This window comes from Sinocyclocheilus anshuiensis, unplaced genomic scaffold (assembly GCF_001515605.1).
Source record: "Sinocyclocheilus anshuiensis isolate Anshui unplaced genomic scaffold, SAMN03320099.WGS_v1.1 scaffold524, whole genome shotgun sequence".
NCBI classification, from domain to species: Eukaryota; Metazoa; Chordata; class Actinopteri; order Cypriniformes; family Cyprinidae; genus Sinocyclocheilus; species Sinocyclocheilus anshuiensis.
The window spans coordinates 665,922-685,623 of NW_015555703.1; the positions used below are offsets into that span (position 1 = coordinate 665,922).

The 19,702-nt window shown below is 37.4% G+C and overlaps 1 protein-coding gene across 2 annotated transcripts in view; it reads left to right on the forward strand.

Annotated features, from left to right (window-relative positions):
* Nucleotides 1–2,660: 2,660 nt before the first annotated feature.
* Nucleotides 2,661–19,702, forward strand: part of LOC107671709 (TSC22 domain family protein 2) — a 20,023-nt gene continuing 2,981 nt past the window's right edge. Inside the window, exons 1-2 of one of the 2 annotated variants that reach the window (XM_016464644.1) lie at nt 2,661–3,857; nt 3,897–4,739. In XM_016464644.1, the coding sequence (XP_016320130.1) occupies nt 3,190–3,857; nt 3,897–4,739 (1,511 nt within the window). In that variant the 5' untranslated portion in view covers nt 2,661–3,189. Of the gene's footprint in view, nt 4,740–19,702 lie in introns of both variants that reach the window. The other variant, XM_016464643.1, reaches the window with a different exon arrangement.

A 19,702-nucleotide genomic window follows, 5' to 3' on the forward strand; every position in this document is an offset into this window, starting at 1 on the left:
ATAGATAGATAGAGAGATAGATAGATAGATAGAGAGATAGATAGATAGATAGAGAGATAGATAGATAGATAGAGAGATAGATAGATAGATAGAGAGATAGATAGATAGATAGAGAGATAGATAGATAGATAGAGAGATAGATAGATAGATAGAGAGATAGATAGATAGATAGAGAGATAGATAGATAGATAGAGAGATAGATAGATAGATAGAGAGATAGATAGATAGATAGAGAGATAGATAGATAGATAGAGAGATAGATAGATAGATAGAGAGATAGATAGATAGATAGAGAGATAGATAGATAGATAGAGAGATAGATAGATAGATAGAGAGATAGATAGATAGATAGAGAGATAGATAGATAGATAGAGAGATAGATAGATAGATAGAGAGATAGATAGATAGATAGAGAGATAGATAGATAGATAGAGAGATAGATAGATAGATAGAGAGATAGATAGATAGATAGAGAGATAGATAGATAGATAGAGAGATAGATAGATAGATAGAGAGATAGATAGATAGATAGAGAGATAGATAGATAGATAGAGAGATAGATAGATAGATAGAGAGATAGATAGATAGATAGAGAGATAGATAGATAGATAGAGAGATAGATAGATAGATAGAGAGATAGATAGATAGATAGAGAGATAGATAGATAGATAGAGAGATAGATAGATAGATAGAGAGATAGATAGATAGATAGAGAGATAGATAGATAGATAGAGAGATAGATAGATAGATAGAGAGATAGATAGATAGATAGAGAGATAGATAGATAGATAGAGAGATAGATAGATAGATAGAGAGATAGATAGATAGATAGAGAGATAGATAGATAGATAGAGAGATAGATAGATAGATAGAGAGATAGATAGATAGATAGAGAGATAGATAGATAGATAGAGAGATAGATAGATAGATAGAGAGATAGATAGATAGATAGAGAGATAGATAGATAGATAGAGAGATAGATAGATAGATAGAGAGATAGATAGATAGATAGAGAGATAGATAGATAGATAGAGAGATAGATAGATAGATAGAGAGATAGATAGATAGATAGAGAGATAGATAGATAGATAGAGAGATAGATAGATAGATAGAGAGATAGATAGATAGATAGAGAGATAGATAGATAGATAGAGAGATAGATAGATAGATAGAGAGATAGATAGATAGATAGAGAGATAGATAGATAGATAGAGAGATAGATAGATAGATAGAGAGATAGATAGATAGATAGAGAGATAGATAGATAGATAGAGAGATAGATAGATAGATAGAGAGATAGATAGATAGATAGAGAGATAGATAGATAGATAGAGAGATAGATAGATAGATAGAGAGATAGATAGATAGATAGAGAGATAGATAGATAGATAGAGAGATAGATAGATAGATAGAGAGATAGATAGATAGATAGAGAGATAGATAGATAGATAGAGAGATAGATAGATAGATAGAGAGATAGATAGATAGATAGAGAGATAGATAGATAGATAGAGAGATAGATAGATAGATAGAGAGATAGATAGATAGATAGAGAGATAGATAGATAGATAGAGAGATAGATAGATAGATAGAGAGATAGATAGATAGATAGAGAGATAGATAGATAGATAGAGAGATAGATAGATAGATAGAGAGATAGATAGATAGATAGAGAGATAGATAGATAGATAGAGAGATAGATAGATAGATAGAGAGATAGATAGATAGATAGAGAGATAGATAGATAGATAGAGAGATAGATAGATAGATAGAGAGATAGATAGATAGATAGAGAGATAGATAGATAGATAGAGAGATAGATAGATAGATAGAGAGATAGATAGATAGATAGAGAGATAGATAGATAGATAGAGAGATAGATAGATAGATAGAGAGATAGATAGATAGATAGAGAGATAGATAGATAGATAGAGAGATAGATAGATAGATAGAGAGATAGATAGATAGATAGAGAGATAGATAGATAGATAGAGAGATAGATAGATAGATAGAGAGATAGATAGATAGATAGAGAGATAGATAGATAGATAGAGAGATAGATAGATAGATAGAGAGATAGATAGATAGATAGAGAGATAGATAGATAGATAGAGAGATAGATAGATAGATAGAGAGATAGATAGATAGATAGAGAGATAGATAGATAGATAGAGAGATAGATAGATAGATAGAGAGATAGATAGATAGATAGAGAGATAGATAGATAGATAGAGAGATAGATAGATAGATAGAGAGATAGATAGATAGATAGATAGATAGATAGATTAAAAAAAAAAAAAGGTAACATACAAAAAGGCAGCGAAATTGTTTTACTGATAAATAATGTATCTAATGGCAGGTTCTCACTGTGATTTAACTTACCCCATATAGTTATATTTATTATTTTTTTATGTGGGCAATGATAGTGGAAACCTTTAAATGTTTTTTTTTCTTTCTTTTGTAGACAAGACTGAAACAGATTTTCGGAAATAAACTTACTCTGACTAGTATTTACGTTAAAAGTGAATAGAAAAATAGTTTTGACGTTAGGCGGAAAGTATGTTGAAAATAAAAGGGTCAGTGTACTTACGCCACTGCACTAGTTTGAACGTAGTAAGCCTTATTCACCATCCTTTTTACGCGACATGCCTGTTGCGCTCGTTTCCCAGCATGCATCGCGAATTTATATAGCCATCTTGTCGGGAAGTGAAATTTTTAGATTTTCTGTTACCGAAGTCTGCAAGTTAGTTGGCTATAAACTTTAATGTCAAACCGTTTTCGTAGTTGTTTTGTTAGTACGCCCGAATCTAGTCGCCGGGTGTCGTGACGTTTTAGGCGGTGTTTCTCAGCGCTCGTTCAGGATGTGTTTGGTACTTATATGTAGGTAGAGAAGCGAGAGGCAGCAGGGGGAGTGAACGCAGCCGAATCTACGACAGCGGCCTTACCGAGCTCTGATCACCAGCATATGAGGATAAATTAATAACCGACATCTCGCACACACCGCTCGCGGAGGTTGTTTTCGTCCGCTGTTCACGCGTCGAAAATGCAACAGGAGAGAAGAGGAAGACGGATAACGCACGACCGTCGCGGAAAACTGTGAAATTTGGGGTCCGGTGCCGCAACAATTTGCTGTTTTGTGAAGTGAGCAGCGTCTTTAAGTTGTCTTGGTGTCATTAAAAGCTGTTAAGCATGTCTAAGATGCCGGCTAAGAAGAAGAGTTGCTTTCAGATCACGAGTGTGACTCAGGCTCAAGTCGCGGCCAACAACGCGACCGACGACACCGAGAGCCAGGATGACCCGGATGAGACCCGGACAGAGGACGTGTCCTCCGAGATATTTGACAGGTCCAGGACTGACTATGGGCCTGAGGTATGTGACAGGAGCTCCTCAGAGGAGACTTTGAATAATGTGGGTGAATCAGAGGGGCAGTTGCCCGCTGCCGCCCCTCTGAACGGCGGGTTTAGCCCACGCAACCAGGGTCACCAGGGCATCCAGGCCTCTAGTACTCAAGCAGCGGGTACGACTCAGCCTGCGCAAGTCATCAGTTCATCAAGCGCGACGACTGTAACCAGCTGCAGTTCTCGCTTTAGGGTCATTAAGCTTGACCACGGCACCGGAGAGCCTTTCAGGAGGGGCCGGTGGACCTGTATGGAGTATTACGAGAAGGACCCTGAGGGCTCTGTGATGAGCAGGACTGTGGATCGTATAAGGCACACCAATGTGACAGAGCCTGGAGCGGATAGAGACAGTGGGCTCGGGGCCACCGTCGGGTCAGTTATGGCTCAGGTGGCGCTTGATGTAAGTTCCGACGGGTCATCTTTCACCGGCCCGCCGCATAATCTAGAACTGCACACGCACAGCTTCAGTGTGGCCCTGCAGCAGGTCACGTCGGGGTCTGGGTCACCAGAGTCCTTTAGTAATAAGCCAGTTCCGGGCAGCTCTCATGTCGCTATCCCTCACGGTCTCCACGATGGAGGACACCCTGGCACCCACCTTCAGAAATCTCCCAGCATCCCTCCTCCTCAAGTGCAGCCGCTGCTTTATCAACCCCAGCCTATTACGCACCAACTGCAAAGCCAGCCAGCTCTGATATCAACAAGTCAGCCTGATTACGGCCTGCACAACATGCCGATTACAGTCACCCAGACTCTCCCTGGGGTGAGCCTTTCCGTCGGACATGCCTTCAGTCAGGGGTCGTCCCCCCTTCCGACCCTGGCCACAGGAGTGGTGCAAGTCCTGGGTACAGTAGAAATGTCTGGAGTCCCTGGAGGTGTTCCCTTAGGGAGCCAGCCGGTGCCATCTGTCCCAAATCTGGTGCAGCATCCTGCGGTGGGGCTGTTGAGCAGCATCGTCCCTATGGCGTCCATTCAGCAGCAAACGGTGGCACAATACCAGGCCTCAGGAGTAATGCATGGTTTATCGACAACTCCGCAAAGCACTCCGAGCTTGCCCGTAGCAGTTGGTGGCATGCCGGCCTCAAGTGTGCCAGAATCTGCTACAGTACCCAATACTTCTGCACACAGCCATGCATCCCAGGTTCCCCGCAATGGGGTGGCAGCGGGCATGGGCACCAGCGTCTTCAGTCAGACGGATGAGAGTCGGAGGATGTCTGATGCGTCTGCGCAGGTTCACAGTAAAGACATGGTCAAGCCCTTAATCACAGAAGGCCTGCAGTTGCCCAACCCGGTTGTCAACAGTCTTTTCGGAATACCCATTCCCATTGATGGGGAGGAGGACAGGTGAGGTGCCATTGATGCTATGAATGATTTAAGGGATTTGATTGCCTGAACTTTCACTCTCATGCAGGGTTCCCATGGTCATGGAAGACCTGGAAATATCAAGGAATTTTAAAACGGGTTTTCAGGCATAGAAAACTCATTGAAATTATTATTTAGTGGATTTTTTTAAGGTACGCTCAATATTTATTAACTAGAATTTGATCTGTGTGAGTGTCATCCCTATAAAATAAATAAGTTAATTAATTTACTAGTAATCATGATGGAATTTGGTCAAAAGGTGTGGGAGCCCTGCTGTTCTTTTGTCTTGATTTAGTTTAGTTCCAGACTATTTTTTTTTAAAGCATACACATAGGCTCAGGTAAGATTTCAAGGATTGTTTTTATTAATTGGAATATTTAATGGGAGAAGTGTCAGCAAATGTAGATGAACAGAAATGTAGCATGGAGTTTAAATCGTGCTATAAGATTCAGTGGCTTAATAGTCATTTACTGCTTCATCGTGGTGATTTTCCACAAAGTGTTCTTTGCATTAATGTGCAGATCTGTGTGCATGCCTGCTGTGGTTGTTTTGTGAGGAATGCAGTGGCATGTGATGAATGTTTGGTTGTTCTCGTTAGGGTCGTGACATTTCTTGCTATTTCATTACCAGTCAAATGTTTGGACACACCCACACTTTTTTACTCTTTATTTTTACATTTTAGTATAAGTAAAGCCATTAAAACAATGGAATTATGAGAGTTATTTAATGAACAGAAATGTTAAACACACTAAACCGCATATAATGTGGTTTCCTGCTTTGTTAATTTTCTTAACCAACTTCATGCTATTAAAATAATATGAAATACACAAATGCGAATCCAAAAACAAATTTAATGTGTGTCCAGACCTTTTGACTGGTGAGGTACCAAGTCTTGTGATGCACTTGTCAAGTTTTCCTCAAAAATGGATTAGTTATGTAGGATTTTTATTTATTGGTAATGAAGTCAGTTATTTAGTTCAATATATACTACTGTTCAAATGTTTGGGGTCTGTAAGTTTTTTTAAATTTTTTAAAATGTTCTTGAAAAAGTCTCCTGCTCACCAAGGCTGCATTTATTTGATCAAAAATACAGTAACAGTAATATTGTGGAATATTATTACAATTTAAAATAACTGTTTTCTATTTAAATATCATTTAAAATGTAATTTATTCCTGTGATTTAAAGCTGAATTTTCAGTATACACAAATGTGTTATTCCAGTCTTCAGTGTCACATGATCCTTCAGAAATCATTCTAATATACTGATTTGCTGCTCAAGAAACATTTCATATTAATATTGAAAACTGTTGTGCCATCTCATAGTTTTTGAAGAAAATGTGATACTTTTTTTCCTGATTCTTTGATGAATAAAAAGTAAAAAAAAAATGATTTGAAACATTGTAACATTGTAAATAGCGTTGTCACTTTTGATCAATTTAATGCATCCTTGCTGAAAAATAATTTCTTAAAAAAATATAAAAAGTAAATAAATATTACTAACCCCACATTTTTTAAAAGTAGTTGTTTTTAATGTGGAGTGAGATTATTTTTTTGTTTTTTTTGTTTTTAAAAGATATGGTTATATGTACTGCTATGACAATCTGTCAGAACCCTAAAAACAAGCATGCAAACAAAAATGCTTCTTGTTTGTTTCCGGATGTTACAAGAATGCCAGAAAAGACCGTAACTATAAAATGCTTTCGCAATTGAATAGCGACAGTGCATATCTGGTGACAGTTTCAGTTGAGAAGTGTCGCTGCTTGGCTTCCTCTTAGATGCTCGATTTTCAGTTCCAGCGTTGCAAGTTGTACACAATATATCAGCTTGTTGCCATGTTCGAGAGGAAATGGTGAACTGTCAAGTGCTTCAGATCACTCTGTGGCTTTAACTTGGTGCTAGTCAAAGTACAGACTGAGCAGGCAGTGGTCGTAAACTCGAGGCCTGGATCTCAGTGCGATTCCGCCTACATGCCAGATTCAGTCACCCGGCCCGGGGTGAGACGCTTGTCACTGGTGACACCTTTTGTAGCTGATATGCAAGGGGGGCCTGTGATAGTGAAGGCCTGTCACGTAGCAAACAGTAGACCTTCCCCTATCTTTTACCTCTAGAGATAAGGTTGCTCCACTATGTGGTTAAAACATTTTTTTTTTCCATTTATTTTTTTCTTTATTGCTCTTTCAAAAGACAGAGACAGCCATCACACCCCATTTATGACTCTAAAGACATAGTTTTCACATTATGCATCTTTATGTATAGGGGCATGAGCGTTCTTGGTCATCTGACAGGCAGTTGTTCAGATAACGTGTTGAGTGATTTCCTCAAGACAGCATTCCTGTTCAGGAATTACTGAAATATGCCATGCATCTGCCTTTGTTCCGCCACAAGTGCCATGAAAGTATTTAAAAATTGTTCACCTAGCAATTGTGGTTGCTTTGTTTATTTTGTTGCACAGTGCAGCTAGATTTATTTGTATATATGGTTTGGTACACCTCATAAATTTTTAATCAGTGCAAGTGTGCATTAATGTCTGTAGCACAGTTTTTTTTCTCATGACTGTTTTTTTTTTTAATATTGTAATTATATAAATTAATATTAATTTAAATATTGTTTGAGTTTAAACATTCGGGGTTTTTTAAATCAAAATGAAATATAAATACAAATTGCACTACTGTTCAAACGTTTGTGGTCAATAATTAAAAGAAAACTTTTATTTAGCAAGCAAACATTAAATTGATCAAAAGATTGATTTATAATTTTTTTTTTATATATATTAGAATGATTTCTGAAGGGTCATGTGACTGAAGACTGGAGTAATGATGCTGAAAATTCAGCTTTGATCACAGAAAAAAAAAAAAAATAATGTATTCCCATTATTATGAGATTAATTGCCGCAATACAATGCCGTGATTCAGTAATATAACTGTACTACAAATAAAAAATTACTGTCGTTTTTTTTATTTTATTTTATTTTTTAACATTGTTGTGATTTGGTAATGAGAATGGAAGAAAGAAACGTACTTAATATCCATTAAAATGTCACAATGCAAACATGTTAATGTTTCTAACATTTTGAAAAAAAAGTAATATAATTATTATTATTATTTAAAAATGAAATATGACCGACGTGTTGCGTGAAATCCACTCAATTAGCTCAACTAAAAAAACACTGATTGCATCACACTGTCATTCACAACAAAGGCCAGGTCCAAGTCCTGCAAAGTAACAGTTAATAATTACTTTGTGCCATATGATGTATTTTGACATTCTAAGTTTTAGGATTACGAGTCTTAACATCTGAAAGTGTTTTAGATGAATTCGCTCATTGTACAACATGAGGTCAGATTTTGCCCCATCTGCTGGTAAGAATGTGTAACTGCTTCTGTTTTTGCCCTTTTTTGAGATATGATTATGTATGCTGGCATAACATCCCCTGACAGATATGCAAGACTGCCCTATAGAGTATGAAGATTAGCCAAGGAAGAAAGTTAAAGCCGACATTACCTTTAGGACATTCAGGACTAGCTTAGATTTATTTGTTGATTAAAACAATTGTTTTAGTCGTATGTAAGTGTCATACAGTGTAGTGTCATACATTGATTCATGTATCAATCTCTCAACACCAGCGCAGGTCAGAATGAACCTTCTCACCCAATCTGTCTTTCTCTCTCTCTCTCTCTCTCTCTCTCTCTCTCTCTCTCTCTCTCTAATGCCTCTCATTGCTCTCATACCTAAAAGCTCTTAGTATTAGGCAAGAATTCACTCTTTCTTATAAAACATGCTTCTCTCAACACCTCCGTCCCAGGTAATACCGCTGACTTCAGCTGACGGTAAAGCAGTACACGAGCTGTCAGAGTCTTCAGAACACACTTTTCAGGTACTTCCTGTGGGGGAACTTCTGTAGGCCTTCGCTCTTGTAGAGTTCTGTGTTGTCATGATCTTTCCGATCTCAGTTTTGTCTTAAGAATAAAAGCTATTTATTTTGTGTTGTGTAAGTGGCAGCAGGGGAAAAAAAGCAGGGAATTTATTTCACACTCATAAGTGACTGATTTGGAACGCTCTGCGTAGACAGGAGCCCCATGTATTATACAAATAGCAGCCCTAATGTGAAGTGCACTAATTGATTCTGATAGAGTTTGTTGCTAAGCTGACGTCACAATATTCTAAGCATAAAAAATACACAGCACACAAATTTTGAGTGAATTTTATACTTTTTTATTGGGATGGATCAATACCACTTTTTCCTTTTCCCATCCGCTACACAGATACCGATATTGCAACCCTGAGTTATATATAAAATTAACTTAGATGTATCCTTCGCTGCCTTTGATATCCCACAATCCTGTGCGCTCCATTCCGTGATGGTTGAGCTAAAAAAAACTCAGAAACTTGAAAGGTCCTCATGGCAGCCCGTCAAAATCAAAGTTTGGTTTAACTTGAAGAAATTGTCAGAAGTATGTTACTGTGGTGTAGTAGAATATACATAATACTACTACTACTAAAATTAAAACTTTATTTTTTTTTAAGAATAATCACACAATAGACTATTTAATCCATGTTTTAATTTCAATAGTAAACCCCTTTATTTGCCAAACTTTCATTTGATTAAAAAATAAATTAATATTTTATTCCTACATTTGATAAGAAAAATTAAAATTCTCAACAGAATTTCTGAAAAAAAAAACATTCATAGGACTATTGTAAAAATAAATTTTAATAAATGAAGTTGTTTTAATGCAATAAAAACAATAAAACGCATTTCATAGGCCCTTAAAAATGTCATTTTTTTGTTAAACTTTTAATAAATTGATGTTAAATTGTATAAGTTTCATGATTTTAATTGATTAGGCATGTTTTTGATTAACAACAAATTAATTTAACCATTAAAAATAAAAACGGAAAAAACTTGGGAAATTTGGGAAAAAATAAAACTGATTTCTTAGGGCCCTAGCTTAACAGTATGACTGCACGATATTGGAAAAACTGACATTGTGATATTTTGTTTTCCTGCAATATATATATTGCAATTAGACTTGTGCCGGTATTCGGTAATGCGATATATCACGGTAATGAATATGCACGATATTGTTATCGTGGGCACTTCTAAATACCGTGAATAATTATATATTACAAATTATTCAGAATTTTTAATGCATTTTAAGAATACTTTTCCCATCAACTGGTCAAAATGCACAACACCGCTGTATGCTGCGTGAAAGACGCGTGCGCACTCTGACGTAAACAAGCCCGGACGAGAAGCATATGGCGGAACATGCGAGAGACGCTCTGGATGAAAGCGCACTTTCACTCTCTGACAGCAGATGGCACTTAACTGCAGAAATAATAATAATAATTCATTTAAATGCAGCCATTACCCCAGAAACCCTGTAAATAAAGCAGCTGCACTACGCAACATGAAAATTTGATACCGGCATATCCCTAATTGCAATATGAAGAAGAAAGAAAAAAAAACAGGAAAGCCTGAATCATTCTAGAGTTAGTGAGGTGATTTTGTTGGGGAGTTCCTCTGCACTGAAAATTTTCATTTTTTAAAAAGTACTTTTTACTACAGATTTTTCATATTTTATATTATTATTATTATTATTATTATTATTCTTTTGTTTTTGGAGTGAGAATGCCTTTTTGTGTTGAATGATTTGGGAAAAAAACTTGAAAAATTTGGGTGTTCATACTTTGATTTCCTTTTTACAAGAACCAACTCAAACTTCTTTTAGTAATCTGAAATTACTGAAAATTCAGAAAACTTGAGTTTTGATAGGCCAAATTCAGTGACTATAAAAAATAATAGTGAACAAAATAATACATTGTAATAATACTGTAAAATACAAATATATATATATTACTGTAAAATTACAGTATTTACATCTTAATTTATTCATTTTCAAACAGTAAATCATAGAGCTTTAATTTTGATGTGCTGTCGTCAAATACAAATATGTGCTGCCATTTTCAGGGTGAAGCTATGTGTTCATTTACAGGCGTGCAGCCCATGATATCAGTGTCTCACAAGGGCTCGATTCACAGTAAATGAAGCAAGCTGTTCTCAGACACTGAAACACTGTCATGAAGTGCATGTGTGTAAATGCGGTGCTTCACTTTAAAACCAGTAAAGCGCATATTTATGTAATTCAATCGCAGCCTGCACAATTTTAAAATTGCACTAAGCCATTTTGCATATTTCGATATATCGTGCAGCACTACTTAACAGTAAAAACCATCACGCATCGTAGCAGATTTGGATCTGTCCCATCTGACTGATACCCCAACCAACATAAAAATTTGTATCGGACAGACACTGAGTAGCAGATCGGCACATCCCTAACTTTTCGGTGTTATATGAATTGTATTTATAATCGCATGCACTGTATGCATAACATTTTCATCTCTACTGCGTCACTTGTGGATGCGCGTTCACGACAGTATCATGACGCGAGCGTGTGGCGGGCGCAACCAGATGTCACACGGACTACTTTGTCGATTGAACGTGGTAGTTACCTTGCTGTCTATGGGAGGGTCAGAGAGCCCTCAGATTTGATCAAAAATATCTTAATTTGTGTTCCGAAGATGAACGAAGGTCTTACGGGTTTGGAACAACATGAGGGTGAGTAATGAATGACAGAATTTTAATTTTTGGGTGAACTAACCCTTTAACGAATTAGGTACCAAAAACAGTCTTTGCGTTGAGACCATCCCTTTAGGCAGAATGTGTTTAACACAAGGAGTTTTCAAATGACTTGTTTTGATTGTTAGCATAATGATTCCCACTGAGTTAAACAAATTAAACAAATATTCTAGTTCAAACCATGTTCTTATGACAAATCCATTTGCTTTGATCCGCTTCAGAGTTATAAATATGACCTCAGTGATAAAATAATAATATTTGCTGCAAACCCACTGTTATGGTTACCTTAACCTGGTTACCTTATTTTGATGGTATGTTTTTCATTGGCTCATGGTTTTAGAATTCTAGCCAGCTAGCTCATGTGTAACATTATCCATACATTTGGAATCTGCAGAAAATGCATATTTGTCTCAACACGTCGCTGTCGAATGCTTTTTAAACCAATGATTCTGATGTTTATTGGATCCAGATATAATCTGCCGTCCCCGTGAGGTTTCATGCATGGTAAGAAGGAAAAGAGCCCTTTGCAAGCGTGTGGTTGTGGGGTCTCGGCCCCCACCAGAGAGCGCCCAGTGTTCCATGGATTCTTGGAAAAGCTGTTTGCTCAGAGTCCAGATATTCACACATGCGGAAATGTGTCCCCTCCCATTCCTATATAGAGGGCTTTGGAGAGGAGAGGAGGGTTGTCTCCTGCCTCCCATCCCTATATAGTACATTCTGTCCTTTTCCTTTAAGGAAAGGTCCTGGTATGTTGGGGAAACGGAGGTAATGGTAACTGCCTGTGGTCCCTTCCTCATCGAGACTTTATCACGAACTGATTCTTCAGATTTTTGCTACTGACCTATCTTTATTTAGACATAATTCATATCTTTAAATGTCAGTGAGACTTTTTGAAGTTAGAATACATTCTATGTTTTTTATCTGTGACTGGGCAATATAGATAAAAATTATCTGTATCCCTGTACTTTTCAGTCTTTTGATTTGATATATAGCTTTGTGTTTGTTGGAAAACATGAGCATTGTAGCTTTTTTTTTCCCAAAATGCATAGTGTGATTAAAGTAAAAGAGAAAATCTAGTAATATAAACCACCGTTCAAAGGTTTGGGGTCAGTACTAATATATATATATATATATATATATATATATATTTTTATTTTTTTTATTGACCAGGGATGCATTAAATTGATCAATTTATAATTATAGATTTCTATTTTAATTAAATGTTGTTCTAATCGGCATATTAGAATGATTTCTGAAGGATCATGTGACACTGAAGATTGGAGTAATGATGCTGAAAATACAGCTGCGCATCACAGAAATAAATTACAGTTTAACAGAGATTCACATAGAAAACAGTTATAATTATAGATTTCTATTTTAATTAAATGTTGTTCTAATCGGCATATTAGAATGATTTCTGAAGGATCATGTGACACTGAAGATTGGAGTAATGATGCTGAAAATTCAGCTTTACATCACAGGATTAAATTACATTTTACAGTATATTAATAAAATATTTTAAATTGTAATATCTCACAATATTACCGTTTTTACTGTAATTTTTAAATTCAGCTTTGGTGATCATAAAAACCTCTTTCAAAAACATGAAAAAAAATCAACTTTTGAACAGTAGTGTGTATATACACTGTGTAAAGACAATGTATGCATATTTAATGAGATGCAATCAATCACAAAAGTGAATTGAAAAGATTGCAATAATCATGTTGCCTGATTTGCATCAGCAAAATCATTGAAAATATATAGTGAATGCCTTATATATTGCCCAGCTTATCTCAACTGTTCTTTTTGTCGTTTTAAACACCACATACTAAGCAGACTACAAATAAACATGCCTTCGATTTCCTCTTTGGCCCTGTACTTTTCATTTCTCATGTAACCTTTTCTATTTCTCTCTTTCCGCTGGATGGAGTGCAGGAATCCCTCCACAGCTTTCTTCCAAGCCTTCCAGTCTGGCAGTAGGCTGAAGGACTCAAAGATGACCTGTGATAGGTACAGTAATGGGACTGCCCCTGGTGTGAAGGCAAATGATGGTTGAAGTGTGCTGCATGGGCCAGGCATGGCTTTGAGGCTTAAACGGTGCTTTTTGCAGTGGAGCTTAGCACAAACATAATGTACAGTGCTCATATGCAAATTGCAGTATTTTTAAATGTGGGCTAAATGGGATGAATCATGTTTCAAAAACGTTGCTTTTTCACTAATGCAATTAATAGGGGAGTGTTGAGCTGCAAGGCTTTTATACAGCAGAGTGCCACAATGCCCACCCACTTTGTTCCTGAAGTATTTTATCCATTCATTTTTCCTATAAGGATTTAAGGGCTATACTTTATTTTATACATGTACTTACAGTGTACTTACCCAAGAAAGTACTGGATTGTATAAAGTAACTACATGGGTTAGGTTTAGGGGTATGATCAGGGTTAGTACCTAGTTATTTCCCAGTTATTGTTATTGCTATAATAAGTACGTAGTATGTACAGGACTGTAAAATAAAGTGCTACCGAATCTGCTTGGTTTCTTGACTAACCTTATGTTCTCACCTCACAGCATCTTGTTTTTAAAGACAAGAATAAGTAAGACAAGCGGTCCTTTGTTTGTATGGAAAAGCCTGCCTTTAAATACCTTTGCTTGAGGTTTTCAGCAGCCATTGCTGTGGTCTTGGATATGTTGCAAGACTGGATCTAATTTGTCGGTCGAACAAGTTCCCCAACATAATGTTTCTTTAGATACAATGATCCTGTTGAAAATCATCTTTGGTCAGTACTTTGACTTCATGGCATTAGAGAGGATGAGATGAGATGACTGCTGCTGCTTTTGTGTGGATCTTGAAGAGCACAAACACTCTTTGTACACGTTTTTTGTGCAGCCTGAAACTGCAGGATAGCACTCGAACCTCTTCATATTTAAGTGGCTTTTTTGTCACTTTATAACTTTTCCTGACCTTTATGAGACTGTATAATTCTTCAGCAGTTGCGTATGCATGTGTATGTGGATATGCTTGTGAAAGTTAACATTAGTACAACTTGAGGAGAGCAGTTGACTGATGCATTTAGTGTGATTTTGTACTAAATGCATTTCCTCTTAAATGGACCTTTTATGGTTGATGCTTATCTGCTTTTCCTGTGCAAGTAAATTGTAGGGAAAAGTACAGAATGTCTCTAAATCAGTGTCATCATTTGCTGTCAGGGTCTACACGTGTAAATTCTGCTTCAGTGCTATGGATGAATAGATGGGTTCAGAAAAACAACAGCATATACAAACATGTGTACAAATATGTAGAAAATGGAGGAGACAAGTTATACTCTCAGGTCTGGTTACCTTTAACTCTGGTAAAAATGGAAATTTGGGGTCGATTACTTTACTTTTTGTAAAAGAGACTTCTGCTCACCAAAGCTGTATTTATTTGATGGTAAAATACTGTAATATTTACTGTAGTAAAATATAATGATTTAAAATAACTTTTCTATTTTAATATATTTAAAATTGTAATTTATTCCTGTGATGCAAAGCTGAATTTTCTGCATCATTACTCCAGTCTTCAGTGTCACATGATCCTTCAGAAATCATTCTAATATGTTGCTGGTCAAGAAATAATTTTTTTATTATTAGAGGTCGACCGATGTGGGTTTTTCTCTGGCCAGTGAAAATCGGGGCAGCCGATTTATGATGTGCTCAAGTAATCAACAAAGTCAATAAACACTTACTTCACTTAGCAGCATTTATCAAGTTTCTGAAAACAAAAATGTGTAAACTCACATAAACAATAGTAATGCTAGACGCAGTAACACCCAGCAGCATTTCTTTGTTTTTAGTCTGAAGAAACGTCTATTTAACACCTGAACTTCACTTGAACCCTTGTTCTAAGTATGCACTTATTTTTTAAGTTCTCAAGTAATCAACAGCAATAGATAATCGCCATTACTGAGGGAAGTTTGTAAACAATACAACAACGTGCACATTATCTTTAGTTTTAGCTCCAGTTCCAGTACCAGATTTCCACCAAGGCAGTTTGAGTGCTGGTTCTGAGCCAGAGCCTAGTTTCAAATCGATTCTTTGTCTTTCGACAACCAAAGCACCAGATCTGAACCAGGAAAAGTGGTTTGTAAGTAGCACCAAAACATTGCTGGTCTAGAAGTAAGAACCGTTTGCGTCAGGGGCTGAGGGCGAGGTTACCGTGACCAACAAGACGAACAGGAACTTTTGACCGCCATTTTTGAAATGGCAGCTAAACACGATGGACGCGATTTAAGCAAAAACAACAGTGGTCTAGGCATGGGCCGGTATGAGATTTTGACGGTATGATAACATTAAGCAAAAATATCACGGTATTGTTACAGCTCTAAAATGTGTTATTTTTATGTCTTTAAAAAAAAGAAAGAAAGAAAAAACTTTTTTTTTTCCCACTAAACAATATATTTCATTTCTGAGCAACATAACATACAGAATAATTGGAACAGTAGTATTTGTTTATTTTTTCTTTGATTTGTTTCTGAAATGTTTGCTGAATTGTGGGCTGTCCTGCAGCTTTTGATGTGGATGGTTGATTTGCTGCTAGCGCTACTGCTGCCCTAAAAAGAAGAAAAATAAAGACTGACATCTTTATTGAACCTAAATGTGTAATTACAGTTATTTAATTTTAGTTATATAATTCATATACATATCATTTAATATCATTTAGTTATATCATTTCATATACATAATTTGATTTAATAATAACCCAATTTGATTCAAAAACAGAATGTTCTGACTAGCTTTTTGAAATGATACTACATGCCTGAACGAAACAAACAGCAGACGAGCTGAATGAGATGCAGATTCACTCTCTGACAGCAGGTGGCGCTTCTGGAACAGCAGATAAAGCATTGCTGCTCTGAAACACTGCTTTGATGTGAAGTATACAGAGACGAGATGAAAAGAAAATACCATCTAAACTTTTCTGAAGACAGTCAGTTCCCCTCAGAAACACATTTGTATAATCCCCCAAATTAGGGATGTTCATTTTAACCGGTTAACCGACGGTAAGAATTTTGACCGATTAATACAATCAGTTATAAACGGTTTAAAAAGTCATTTAATTATTTATTTTTTCAGTAATTTATCAAAATATTTAAAACGGTTTGCTGCATGGTTAAAATACGCTATGTGTATAAAAATTGTGTTTTTTAGGGAAAAAAAAAACATAAGTTGCGTATAAGTCGCATTTTATTATTTCATTCAGAAATAGGCCTAATGCCGACGCGAAATGTTTACAAACATTATAATAAACACTGTAAACATAGCTAGGCTATTTTAGTTCCCCTCACTCCGCAACAAATCCTTTCAATTAACAGTATTTAGAAAAGAACAAGAATTAAAAATATAAGAAGCTATAGCAATATAAACGACAAGCCAAAACGAATTAATTTAGGTTAAAACGAAACTGAAACCAACGTTGATTCCTCACAAAATCAAATATATCCGTATTCACGATGTAGCGTAGGCTATTTGAATGGCAAATTAATATTTATTATGTACTTCACTCGCGTTCCAATATCCACGTAAAACAAAATGTTTTGCATAACATCAGGCGGTACAGTGATAACACTTAACCTTAACGGCTTAACAGATTTTACTACAGATTTTTTTTACTACATAGTTTTTTCCATGTGTTTGACTGACTGTATATATATATTATGATAATGAACAGGCTGCATAGTGAAGGTAGCAATGCTTAACTGTGCGCGCATGCGGCACCAGCGCAATCACTTGAATTTGTTTCCTTCTACCAGTGGAAGAAACCTTCTAAGAAACTCCTTTTAGTCCTAAAGATAATCGGAATTGTAAAAGGTTTGCCTTTATTTGTGTACATATTATTATTTCTGCAGTTAATTGCCATCTTCTGTCAGAGAGTGAAAGTGCGCTTTCATCCAGCGCGTCTCTTGCATGTTCCGCCATGTGCTTCTCGTCCGCGCTTGTTTACGTCAGAGTGCGCACGCGTCTTTCACGCAGCATACAGCATTCACGGTATTTAGAAGTGCCACCGATAACAATATCGTGCACATTAATTACCGTGATATATCGCATTACCGAATACCGGCACAAGTCTAGTATATATAGAGCCTAGCTTTATGATGTTTTTCTCCGCTCGCAGAAGCGCTGCAAGTGCATGATGTGATATGACCATGTGAATCCTCGTGTTCTGTTGTTTGCTGCTTTTTGCGCATGTAAAATTAATCCCCGGGAAACAAATGTTAGTATTTTTTAACTGGTCACAGACACTTATCCTTTCTAATTTAATTCAATTCTAATTTAAAATAAACCTGTCGGTTAACGAGAGTCGGTTGTCGATTTTCACATAAATTACATTTTGGAAAATGACTGCATTGCAACGCAATTTGTGCAAGTTCAGAACAGAGATCGGCTGCAATAAAACAAAAACGCAGCCGGTTGCCGATCTCGTAATTTCCAGGGGAAGCTCCTTCAGCCATCCTACACACACGTGACTGACCGCTCGCTCGCACCAACAGGAGGGGTGTTACTCTCTACACTGCACTCAACCTGAGGGATTCCTTCCTACACTTTCAGTCTTTGAGGAGACATGAAAAACAGCGCATACCGCAGGAACGGTATAACGGAAATGAAAAACAGCGCATACCACAGGAACGGTATAACGGAAAATGTTAGTGGTTTTGAAACTGTAAAATTTTCATATCGCGGTATACCTTGAAACCGGTAATCGGCCCATGCCTACAGTTCTTAGAAGGCTCACCAGTCGAAACAACTCTGAACCGGCAATAGCACTAGCTCTAAACTAGCATCCGGTTCATGCTGATGGAAAAGGGGTATGAGTCTCTTCTTCACCCCACCCATCCATCACTTAAAGTTCTTGGTACTCCCACTTTAAGAGCTGCAGGTTGTAGTTCAGGAAACACAGTCTCTCTGCATTTTCTCCTGTGAGCCTGCTCCTCTTCTTGTCATAGATGATCCCAATCTTGCTGAATACTCTCTCACTGGGAACAGAGGAGGGAGGTGGACAGAGGAATTCCTTTGCCAGTGGCACAGGCGGGATGCATTCGTTTTCTACCATTCCAGTGGCACACCAGTCCGTCTGTCAGTCAGTGGCTCACAGAGGTCCTGCTGCTCAGAGATGTAATGCTCATCGCTCTCTTCCGCAGGAGTTCCATGAGCCCCCAAAATGTTTGCATACATTTGCTCAAGAAGACCAGAGGGACCGGGTTCCTCTTCTTCCACCCTTGTCCGTTCCTGTTCTGATCCTTCGTCTCCACTGGTGGCTCTTTTTTGTTGTTTGGACACAATGGCGTGCTCTTCTTGCAGCCAAGTTTTTGCTTTGCTCAGTGTGTCCACTGCAAAGACTTGACCCTTGTACCGAGGATCAAGCAGTGTTGCCAGCACCAAACATTTGGTCTCCTCCATGTTTGCAAATCATCTCTCCAAGCTTTGAGTGTTTTGATCACCCTTGTGGTGGAACCCTCTCCCTGAAGCACCATCTTCAGCACAGCAGTGCTTGGGATGATGCAGGAGATAGAGGCCTCTGCCTTGCTCATCTCAAAAGTCACTTCCTCAATTGGGCCCAGTTTATCAATCAAATTTGAGATGATATCCCATTGTTCTGCAGTTAGTTTGGTAAACATGCCATATTCTGCTGGATAGAGGTTCAGAGGACGCTTCTGCTCCAGCATCCTCTGCAACCTGAGAAATTCTCCGTTACAGAAGCAGAATTGATAATGTCGGAGCTTATCTATACGATGCAGACTACTATAATAGTTTAGCCACTAGGCTCATTACCAGGTTTTGGTACCCGTGCCTACTTGTAGCCTAAACTACAGCTGGTTGAAGGCTCGCTAACAATAGTTCCTAAAAGTTACTCGCATTCTCTCTACAAATGTTATTCCCATTCTCTCTCCGAAAGTAGCATCATATTTAACCAATGAAATGTATAAGGCTAGATTAAGAATGAATGATAAGTCTTACCATTTTCTTGGGAAGTTACCAGGTAGTTCTCTTCAAAACGTTAGCAGGCAGAGGGGGACATCACGGGGTTATGCCGGTGGAATGGCAATCTGCTTACCGCAAGAGGCAGAGTCAAGTGTTCCACAACAACGCTTAGCTGCTCGCAGATCCATCTGCCTATTAATCGGCCTAATTTGCAGCACAATCGGCCCGATTAATCGGTCGACCTCTATTTATTATTATCAATTTTGGAAATTGTTGTGCTGCTTAATATTTTTATCTTTACTGTCACTTTTTGACACATTTAAAAATTTGACCCCCCCCCCCCACACACACC